Here is a 12104-nt window from a genome sequence, read left to right on the forward strand (position 1 = left end):
TGTGTGGGTATGTCCCTGCTTGCACCATAACAATATGCTCGTATGGGGGTCCCTGGCATATCTTTTCTTTCCTTTTGACATGAAAAAGTTACTGCGTTAATATTGAACAATATCTGCTCTCTTCTCAGTCTGACATTGACAACGACCTGGTGGGAGATTCCTGTGACACCAACCAAGACAGGTAACATGCTGACCTCTGAACTCTACCTGTTGACCGTACAGTGCATGTGTTGTTGCTCAAACTAAAACATGGGCACCATGATAACAATGCACTTCATACAATGCACTTCAATGCACTTCATACAACGTGCCGCGTTACGACACGTTGGGAGCTTGGAGGTCGGCTATATTCAGTACTTGATACCACACTGGACTAAGCATAATCGAGTGAATACTAGAGATGTGGCATAACAGCAAGGATTTCTACAGAGAGAGGGCAATTCTTTCAACATAAGATACTGCATAATGCATTCAAGTTCAGGAGAGTTTGGACAATGCGATTCTCTTGAACGCTGCCTTCAGGTATGGCATGGAAAGAGGGGCATTTGCATTTCTGTCACCATAGCAAAAACTGCATTCATGGTCTGGAGAGGGCACTTTTTACAGACGGATTAAAGGGCAGGGGCTCAAGCCCCCTTTGATGTGTGCACGTGCCTGAGCTCTTGTGATTGTGTAATTGACTGACCTGAGCGGACTGTCATTCCTCTGCAGTGATGGTGACGGTCATCAGGACACCAAGGACAACTGTCCCCTGGTGATCAACAGCTCCCAGCTGGACACCGACAAGGATGGCATGGGTGACGAGTGCGACGACGACGACGACAACGACGGCATTCCTGACTTTCTGCCACCGGGACCGGACAACTGCAGACTGGTGCCCAACCCTGACCAGATCGATGACAACAGTGAGTAACTTTAACCCATTCAGAACGGGTACACACTAGTATTGTGTATTATTTTATGCTTTAACTATTGAAAAATAGCAGATATACAAGCTCACAGTGCGGCACCGAGTGCCGCGCTGCGAGCTTGTAGATCTGCTATTTTTGAAAAATCGTGAAAATTAGAATTTTGACCCGATTCTATAAGTGTCTTTTGAATCCTTCTAAGGTTTAAAAAAAAAAAAACCTATGTTTCCATGTCAGCAATCTGGGTAGCTATCATCAAAGAAAAGGTCCTTTTCACAAAACTGGAGCTCAGTTAGTCTGTTCTTGAGAGACTACTATGTCAGTGGTTCTCAAACCTTTTCATGTGAAGGACCCCCAAAATTATATGTATTTGGCCACGGACCACCATCTCAAAATATCTAGTTTCAGGGACCCCCCAGAAGCAAAATTTGAGTTGCAAAATGTTCGCTTTGGAAATACATATATTCAAAGATTTGCACGCATTTTCACGACTTTTTCAAAAAATAGCAGATCTACAAGCTCGCAGTGCCGCGCTGTGAGCTTGTATATCTGCTATTTTTCACTGGTTAAAGCAGTCAATAATTCTAGACTTATATTTTATACTTTTTACAAGCTCACAGTGCCGCGCTGCGAGCTTGTAGATCTGCCATTTTACCTACTGTAGCTTATAGGGAGTGTCACAGGACACAGAAATATATTTGGGGTTCTTTATTCCTAGTAAGTTGGTGGTCAGTAACTTTGTTACTGTATTGCCTTATACTGCCCATAAGGTGTACTACAGAACGAGCGCGCCGGTCCCAATCTCACTGGTACCTCTAAAACACTGTATTTGGCTCGTAGTCGTATAATGGCATGCAAGCCAGGAAATAAAGTAAAATAAAACGAAATAGACATTTGCCCAAGTTTGGCTCTGAAAGTGGAGAATGACTATCTGTTTACACTATAGTATGCAGTACACAAGAAAATAATAACAAATTACAGTAGTGGCTCTTGCCTTTCATGAACAGTATGTTGGGATGGCCAGCTCACACACTGAAGCTGGTCCCTTATAAACTTATCCCCTTTTCCAAGAGAAATTAGGGCAGATAAGCTCAACAAGTTGAAACAACTACAAGTTCACAGCTTTCACCTCTTGTTTACAATCAAGGTAATCTCTTCAAAGAGTCCTCCACATCACAGGATGCTTGTTGCTTGTTTCTCATTCAAGACCTTCCCAAAGAATGTTATGTGCAACCTTTGACCCCAACAGGCCAAAACATGGAACTCTTAAAGTGACAGTGCCACACAGAGGGCTTACAAAGTACTGCAGGCATATTTGCTCCTGGGCTTAAGTGACAGTGCCACATAGTGGAGTTTATATATAACTGCAGGCATAGGCTACTTGCCATTGGGCTAAGCTACATAACCATTTTTGCCACTTTAAACCTGCATTCCTATTTTAAGGAAGTTAAAGGCAACAATAAAAATTAAAATAAATTAACACTTTTTCAATAACAGCGAAAATAGCAGAACTACAGACTGCTATTTCTCACTGTGTGTCATGATAAGGCTCAGGAAAAGGCGGGGGACCCAGAATTCAGGATACACTGGTGGAAACCAAGAGTTGTACTGTAGTTGTTGAACCAAACTTTACTTAATCTTTACTGTATCGTTTTTTCAAGGTATAGCTTTATTCGTCCCACTAGTGGGGAACTGGGTTTACAACAACCACAATAAACCAAACAGTCCACAACTTTAAAAGAGCAATACCTAATATAGACACAACACTGTACAGTACAATACAAGATCTTGTTAAAAGAAACTTCACACAAGTTCTAATATTAAAAAAGAAAGCAGTCGACAACGGCCAAGTAAAGTACAGAAAAAAAACAAAAAAAACAGACCATATTAACTGAATAAAAACCATGCTAAAAGAATCTCCATGGAATTTTTTCCTTATTTCTTATGGAGTTCAGAAGACCAATATCTGCTGGGTCAAAGACCAACCTGATTCCCCACAGGGATACTGCAACAACAGCCCAAAGGCAATATCCTCGTTGCCGGGGAGAAACCCTGTATGTCCAAAACCGTTCCTTTTTTATTATTACCCAAATAAAAAAAAAAGCAATTTAAAATGGTGAAAATAGACGATCTACAAGCTCACAACGCATCGGAATGTGAAGAATTTCAATACTTTTGTACGACACTCATATATGATGAACTAGGACGGACATTCATTTAGGAAAAAAAAAAACGTAAAAGCTTAAATATGGAGATACGTGGTTTCATGCCTGCCAGCAACAATATGTTATTTGGGCCGTTTGTTTTGTGTTCCAATCCTCTTTCACCAACAACATGGTCGGCAGTGGTGTGGATTGTGGAAAGTAACAAAGCACATTTACTGTAGTGAAGACAATTCTGAGGTACTTTTACTATACTTGAGTATTAGAAATTTGGTTTGGAATATATATATATTAAGGCTGGGACTTTAACTGATTAATTGCGATTAATTAATTACAGAAATTTAACGCGATTAAAAAAATTAACGCATTTTAATCGCACTTAGTTTTTGCACCACATAACCTTCAGTTTTCGCATCCCAGCCCTAATATATATTTTATTTTTCAAACTTGTGAAATGGAACAATGTATATATATTTTAGTTTTTGTCGCATTCCTAAGCCAATAATTTGATTATAATAAACGTACCCCCATTCATTCTGGATGGAGACCCAAATGCAAGTATTCATCCGGAATCAATGGGCCTACAAATTGGCTTAGGAATGCGACAAAAAAATATTATTGAACTCAAGCCTATGGCATGAGTAATCAATAGAAAAAAAGTCATTTTGGGGTTGAACTACTCCTTTAAGTATATTTTCATGACAAAGTTGTTGTACTTTTTTAATACTGGCCTTGTACTTAGCTGTAACGTGTACATGTAGTATTGCTTTTACATCCATTAAAACAAACAAAACCAGAGTACTTCTTCCATGGCTGTTGTTCTGACGTTGCTGTGTGTCCCTGCAGACGACGGGGTGGGAGATATCTGTGAGTCGGACTTTGACCAGGACAAGGTGATCGACAGGATCGACAACTGTCCGGAGAACGCTGAGGTCACGCTGACCGACTTCAGAGCCTATCAGACGGTGGTTCTGGACCCCGAGGGCGACGCCCAGATCGACCCCAACTGGGTGGTCCTCAACCAGGTCAGATCTACAAGACTATAACTCGGTTTAATTCACTCAAATGCTGACATACATCATGTAAACACACATTTTCATCATCACTGTCCGGCAGAAACCTTGTATCTCCAAGTTTAAAACGAGTATGTTTTTTCATAGCGTAAAGCCCTGCTTCATTATACAAGACTAGTGAAAACAGCAGATCTACAAGCACACAACGTCCGCATCTCGGTTAAGAACTTAACCGAAATGCAAGCAGTACACTATAGCATCCATTAGCCAGCTATTATTATGGACTAACCCCATAGCCTTCCGTACGAGTCAGGATACCTGGCCTTACAACCCAGATATCTCTGCGTTATACAGGGATGCTCAGATCCATTATTCATAAGCACAAGTTTTGGTGTACATCAGGATTCACTGTTTTTAAACTATCCATTCTAGTATTTTTCATAAATGAATGCTGGAACCTGAAGATGAATTGTGTTTAACAGTGAAACACCCCTTTCCTCTCGCAGGGAATGGAGATCGTTCAGACTATGAACAGTGACCCAGGACTCGCTGTTGGTAAGACCATCATATTTGTCACATCAAAAGTGTACAGGTGTAAAAGAGCGTGTGAAATGATTTGTTGCATACCCACAAACTGCAGTTTTGTACTCCAAAAAGTAAAGGCAGAGAATAACTCGGGCTCTTGCAGAAGTAAAGACAGTTGAATACATCACTCAAATATAGCTTGTGTCCAACGCATTTGAAGTTCACAATGGAATGCTGAGGATGTTGTGTGTTGCTCCAGGTTACACTGCCTTCAGCGGCGTGGACTTTGAAGGAACCTTCCACGTCAACACGGTGACCGACGACGACTATGCCGGCTTCATCTTCGGCTACCAGGACTCCTCGTCCTTCTACGTGGTGATGTGGAAGCAGACGGAGCAGACCTACTGGCAGGCCACGCCCTTCAGGGCCGTGGCCGAGCCCGGCATCCAGCTCAAGGTGAGAGAGAGTCCAACTTTATGACACTTTACATGACGATTAATTGTCACTCAAATAATTGCGATGAATGATTTCATTGTGTTTCTGTCGTTGACAATTACATTTCTGTTTGGCTTTTAGGCTTTGAAGAAGTTGCACATGGCAGATATGACACATAACCTAAATATACAAAAGAATGACGGACATGTTTGACAACTTTATACTTAAAAAGGAACATTGATAGTGGAAATAGCCGATCGCTATTTACACATTTTTTGAAAATGTTTGAAAATATATGAAATATATATCTTTCAACATGGAAATGATTGACAATTATGACAAAATAATTGCGAATATGTCATATTTTGGAAAATTAACCCATTAAGACCTGAGGCCGATTCTAGAAATGTCTTCTTCTTCAGTTTTCTGAAAAACCTAGATGTTACTACCGGTATATCAGTGGTCCTCAAAGGTGGCAAGATCCCTCCAAATTATATGTTTTTGGCCACCGACCCCACCCCCATCTCAAACTATTATGTTCCAGGGACCCTCAGAAGCAAAAAAAAATGTTTGCTTTAAAAAAGAATGTACATGTATATTCAAAGATTTTCATAAATTGCATATCTACAGCTATGAGCTTGTATAATATAAAAGCAGCACCTCTTCTACCCCGGATTTGAACCTGGTTTCCTGCTTAAGAAGTGCTGAAATGTTTACAAAAGGTTTTGAAAATGTGTGTGCATGGTGACGCCAGGTCAAACGTGGTTAATACACCAGTAATCTTTCGTCTTTTCATATGATTTACATCATATTACATCATATCTTCTCACCTTCCACATTGTGCAGGCTGTAAAGTCCAGGTCAGGCCCGGGCGAACACCTGAGGAACTCTCTGTGGCACACGGGGGACACCACGGACCAGGTGCGTCTGCTATGGAAGGACCCCAGGAATGTGGGCTGGAAGGACAAGGTGTCCTACCGCTGGTACCTGCAGCACCGCCCGCAGGTTGGATACATCAGGTGAGAGCAGGGGCGTCAATTGGGTATGGCAGGGGTATGCAGCTGCCATACCCTGGGTCCAGGGGGGAAAATAAGAGTTACTTTTAAATATATATCCATGAATGTCTCTTTGTCTATCTGTGCTGGTTATTATGTTGTTAACTCATTGAGTGCCTATCCCGAATTAGTTCGGGATATATTATCGCATCCCAGAGTGCCTATCCCGAACTAGTTCGGGATATTAAAAAAAAAAAATATATATATATATATATTTTTGAAAAAAAAATGTTTGAAATTTTTTTTTTGGACCCCATCAAATCTAGTGAACATGATTTCAATCGCGATTTTGCATGTTCCACCCCCATACAACCCCATCTAACATACAGGGCAGCCATGTTTGTTTACATAACATGTAAAACATAATGGCGATTATCTCAAGAATGCCTGAACGGATTTCCAATCGGATTTTTTTGTTTGAAAGCTGTGAACAAACTGCACAAATCCACTCCAATGCAATCCAGGATTGCATTGGATTTTTTAGAGCTCATTCTTCTCTGTTTTTTTCCCATGCATGAGGTGTGCAAGGTTTAATCATGGCTAAGTTGACGAAAATAAGGCATCTAAAATGCTTGGTAGCCAATAGCTAACTTCAAGCTAACTTCATCCTCTTCCTGTACATGCACAAAGGAAAGTGTTCAGGCAAGTCATGGCTGCAGGGCTTCTGCATATACCAGCATATCTCTATGGGATTTTCTATGGCCACTGGGCGCCCTCTAGTGGTGAAAGGGGTGGCACTAAATGAGTTAAATTACAGTAAAATAACTACGAATGCAAAATTTTACAAAATGGTCACTTTAACAAGGTATTATAATTATATTCTCTACACTTGTATTCTCCCCATCTTGACAAAATGGTATATTCCCAGGTTCCACAGGTCAGCTGCACAGGTGCAATGCATTATTGTTAATTGTGGCACGTTTACTAACATGCTAAGTTTAGCTGCACGTGAACAACCATTCCAGGCTGCCATATCCATATCCAAGAAACCGTAGAAAACGGACAAAACTCGCTTTTTTCAGACATTGTGAAAATAGCCGATCTACATGCTCACAACGCCTCGCAGCGCGAGGCGTTGTGAGCATGTAGATCTGCTATTTTCACAATAGAACCGTGTTATACAAAAATGTAATGCCTCTTTTCCATGAGGACTCCCATCTTTGCCATACCCTAGCTTTTGTTGAACTGATGCCACTGGGTGAGAGGATTAGCATGTTATGGTTCATTATCCCTTATTTACGCCATCACAGCTTGTAGATCAGCTATTTTCACTACTTTGGGTCCCTAGGCAAATGTCTAATTTCTCTTTTGGGTCTTGAGCTAAAAAGGTTATTTGGTTCCATGTGTACACTCTCAGAGTGGTCTGTCCTCTGCAAAAACTATTCCCGCAGAACCCAGGCGTGATCTATTTCACACTGGTCAATTCGGAATGAAAAACCAGGCTTTCCACTGAGCATGATGACATTTAATGTCCCCACTTATTGTTCTTGATAACCTCTGTAGTCTCATTTAGCCTCACAAGCTCACAACGCGACGGCTTGTGAGCTTGTTAGATCAGCTATTTTTTACTTTTGGCTTCAATGGTTAAGTTAAGAGGTGGTATCCCCACCAAGTAGTAAACTGTTGATGTGTTGTTTTTGTTCAGGGCCCGCTTCTACGAGGGAACTGAGCTGGTAGCAGACTCCGGTGTGACCATCGACACCACCATGAGAGGAGGACGACTCGGCGTCTTCTGTTTCTCCCAGGAAAACATCATCTGGTCCAACTTGAAATACCGCTGCAACGGTACGGCATGCATGTCTTTACGAATGGACAGGGAGACATTAAATTGTTTAATTTATTATTACAAAGGCATTTGCATGGATTAAACCCATTTAGAACGGGTACACATTATTGTGTATCATTATTTTATGCTTTAACTATTGAAAAATAGCAGATATACAAGCTGCAAGCTTGTAGATCTGCTATTTTTTTTAAATCGTGAAAATTTGAATTTTTACCCGATTCTATAAGTGTCTTTTGAATCCTTCTAAGATTTTTTGAAAAACCTATGTTTCTATGTCAGCAATCTGGCCAGCCATCGTCAAAGAAAAGGTCCTTTTCACTTAAATGGAGCTCAGATAGTCTGTTCTTGAGAGACTACTATGTCAGTGGTTCTCAACCCTTTTCATGTGAAGGACCCCAAACTGATATGTACTGTATTTGACCACGGACCCACATCTCAAATTATCTGGTTCCAGGGACCACCCAGAAGCAAAATTTGAGTTACAAACGTACGCTTTGAAAATACATATATTCAAAGATGTGCACACATTTTCACGAGCAGATCTACAAGCTCGCAGCGCGGCTGTGAGCTTTTTTTATCTGCTATTTTTCAATGGTTCAAGCATTCAATAATTCTAGGCCTAAATTTAAAGTTCTCAGTCACCACGACTGCTTTCTGTCATTTGGATTCCATCAAATTCATCTCTTGGCTTTCAGTATGATACTTAGTTGCGAGCCACTGCCATTGTGATGCAACGTGTTGCAAGCTTTTGGATCGTCTGTTTTTGGCTCGTGAAATCATTTGTTCATCACTTTAATGTTGCTCATTTCAATCACGTTATATACTGCTAGCTTATGCAAATGTGTAGTCATTAAGTGTGCCTGCCATGCAATGGCAAAACACTTATTGTAATCCGCCATACTTAATTAATGACGATCCCACAAATTTGGTGCGCTAATAACTGCCGCACAATTTACGCCACTGCCGCAATATATACATCAAAACGTGCGGCTCGGCCGGGAATGGTGTGCTATTACTTTTCTAAGAGAAAAGTTGTATCGTTTAATTGATATTAATTTATTAGTGAATTAATTGTACCCATTGACTTATAATGGGAATCGCAAAAACTCACATTCAATATTTTTTTTCTCGCAAACCATAGGGGCTACAGTTTCAAAACTTGGAGAGGAGATTTATAATGATATCAAGGATTAAATAAAAAATAATTTCGTCAGTTGGCCTCATGGTGGCGCTATAACAGTACACTTTACCTTTCGGCCTGTAACTCTTGAACCGTGGGTCGGAAAATTAAAATTCCTTTTTCGCTGGATTCCTTGGGTCATGACGCATCTCATATAGGCCACGCCCATTTGCGTCAGGATAGATTTTCCGCCATTTTGAATTTTCTTCAAAACACACTTTTTGCTCCTTTTCCTACATATTTTCTCCAAATGTCACAAAAATGGATACACACGATCTATGGACTCATGCAATAAACATATTTAAAAGATATTTTGATAGTCCATACCGTTCTTCCGTAACAGGGTTCCAAAGTTAGCGGGAGGAGCCCGTTTTGTAAGAAGTAGCCATAAATCACAAACGAAACATCCAGTCAACACCAAATTTTAACCACAAGTGGGGGGCGCTATACTGAACATATACCCAAAAGCATTTCCACTTCGACCCATAGGGGTCACCACAAACGTGCAAAACGTAACCGCTAATGCTAATGCTAACAAATGCTAATGCTAACAAATGCTAATGCTAACAAATGCTAATGCTAACAAATATGCTAATGTTAACACATACAAGGTTGCACACACTTAGCGAGCTGCAGGCACACTTAAAATTTCTTAGAAATTTTCTTTTCTAGTTTATTATTTGATTCATCATTCATATTAACATTAACAATCAAAATCTGAAGATCTGCAAAATAACTAGTAACTAAAGCTGCCAAATAAATATGGCGGAATAAGAAAATATGATATATGCCTCTGAAGTAGTGGAGTAGAAGTTTAAAGTTTAAAAAAAATACTCAGGTAAAGGTACCTCCAGGGTATTCTTGTGTAGTGCTTGAGTATATGTGCTTGGTTACTTTCCACCGCCGCTCCTGACCCCCTGACCTCTCTGTGACCTCTAGATACCATCCCTGAGGACTTCCAGGAGTTCAGCACCCAGCATGGAGTCGACTCCCTCTAATCTGTGTGTGTGTGTGTGTGTGTGTGTGTGTGTGTGTGTGTGTGTGTGTGTGTGTGTGTGTGTGTGTGTGTGTGTGTGTGTGTGTGTGTTTGTGTGTGTGTGTGTGTGTGTGTGTGTGTGTGTGTGTGTGTGTGTGTGTGTGTGTGTGTGTGTGTCTGAGAGAGAGAGAGAAATTGTGTATTTGTGTTCATCAGACTGTGTGTTCATCAACATTTTCATGTCAAGGACCCCCAAACTATTCGTATTTGACTTATGGACCCCAATTTGAAAAAAAAAAGAAAAAAAAATTGTGCCAGGCCCAGGGGCCCCCATAAGAGAACATTTGTGACATTTTGTGAGATTGTAGATCGATCGGCTATCTTCGAACAGCCTCATTTTGTTGGGACCCCCCGGAACCCCCTCAATGACCCCCCCGGGGATCCCTGGATCCCACTTTGAGAACCAGTGTTTTATATAGTGTGTGTATTTTGAACATAATCTTTGTACTGTAAGTTTTCTCTGTGTATATTATGGCAGTTCCGAGTAGGCTTACTACCTGACTGACCTAAAAAAAATCACTTTGTTTTATAACCAACTGTTTCTCCATTGGAGATGTGATAGAATACAATTGTTTAGAAATAAGGTAAATTATAATAAATATTAACATTACATAACGTACTGTAGTAGAACAATTTGGTGTTCTAATTTGGTGTTTTCAATTTTCATACAATGCCCAACTGTATCATAAATGTATATCATTTAACATGGATGACCCTGGAAAACAAAATGTTTTTTTCTTTATTCTTTGATGAAACTGTGCATAACTATCTACAGATTCTGGGGGAAATAAAGGATACACCGTTGTAAAGAGCCCTCTAGTGGTGGAGTAGGCTACTGCAATGTCTTCTTAATACACTCAAAACCAACACATTTTCACACTCAGCTCTTACTGCGGTGTCGAGTTTTATTTTAACTAGAAGCTGTTTATTTAATGTCAGCAATTAAGCTTCTTTTTTCTATCAGCATGGCTTGTTTTTACACTTTTCTTATAAGAACTTGATCAGACATATGGTTTTGTTTAATTCCTTATAGGGGACGATCACTACAGGTGCATGGGGCTTCAGTAAATGTCTTTGTTCACAGAAACTGCTGCTGATAGGCGTATATGCTGTATTCTACTTGACTCGAGCTCACGCCTTTTGCTGAAAAGTTGTGATCGCCCCGTATATTCAGTGTGATTGCTCTATCACCTTACTGTGCCTTTTCCCTCCAAACATAAGATGTATCATGAGCTTAATATGTCCAGTAAATGCTGAGACATATTGATCATATTCACACAGCACAGCACAGCAGCTATCTTACTATTAGGAGATGGTTGATGCCACAACAAGACCAAAACCTATTTGAATCCATGTCACACGAGTTTTGCAGAGCAGAAGAATGTTTATGACTGTTTTGTCTCTAATATCATGCCCAAACCAGGGACACCAGTTTGAAAGTGATTAAGTCTGTCTGTGGGTTTTATAAATATTTAACAAATGAAAAGTATTAAGAGCTTGTGACGGTTTTGATCGGCAACAGTTTTGAACATATAGTACAAGGGTTCCACCCTAGAGAGACAATATTATGATCAATAACTTCTCTCATGATGTGATACTATAGTCGTCTAAACAGATTGTTTATGTGTGATGATGTCACATCTATGTGGGCTTTGAATAAATCTCATTCATTGTTTCATAGGAATGTGACCTTGTCAACTGATGGATGTCAAATAAAATCTTACAATCAACATTAACGTTTGTTGCACTGATATGACTGGACCAGTCGGAACTAGAAAATGTGCAATTTGTGAAATTGCAAGTGTGGTTGCCCGAATTCCCCGACGCGAGTTGTGGGGTGCACCCGAGTTATAATAAGAATAGAGAGGACACCAGATATCCCCGCCCGTCCACTTGCATTGAGTTGCTCACCCAGCGCATGAGGCGTTTTCACCCCTCCTTCCGTGTAGTAAAACCGTGACGTAGTGGGGCCTTTGTGACGCATTTTGCGTCATAGTTTGTGTT

At 40.4% G+C, this 12104-nt stretch overlaps 1 protein-coding gene across 1 annotated transcript in view; it reads left to right on the forward strand.

Annotated features, from left to right (window-relative positions):
- The window catches only part of thbs4b (thrombospondin 4b), a gene marked incomplete at both ends in the record, with an annotated part of 35128 nt that extends 25066 nt beyond the window's left edge, over window positions 1-10062 (forward strand). The window contains 8 exons of the mRNA XM_080743316.1: window positions 129-181; window positions 712-905; window positions 3917-4095; window positions 4590-4638; window positions 4868-5064; window positions 5890-6062; window positions 7744-7883; window positions 10004-10062. Of these exons, the coding sequence (XP_080599442.1) occupies window positions 129-181; window positions 712-905; window positions 3917-4095; window positions 4590-4638; window positions 4868-5064; window positions 5890-6062; window positions 7744-7883; window positions 10004-10062 (1044 nt within the window). The remainder of the gene's footprint in view (window positions 1-128; window positions 182-711; window positions 906-3916; window positions 4096-4589; window positions 4639-4867; window positions 5065-5889; window positions 6063-7743; window positions 7884-10003) is intronic.
- Window positions 10063-12104: the final 2042 nt, after the last annotated feature.

Source organism: Nannobrachium achirus, assembly GCF_963921795.1.
Source record: "Nannobrachium achirus genome assembly, chromosome: 15".
In the NCBI taxonomy this organism is placed as follows: domain Eukaryota; kingdom Metazoa; phylum Chordata; class Actinopteri; order Myctophiformes; family Myctophidae; genus Nannobrachium; species Nannobrachium achirus.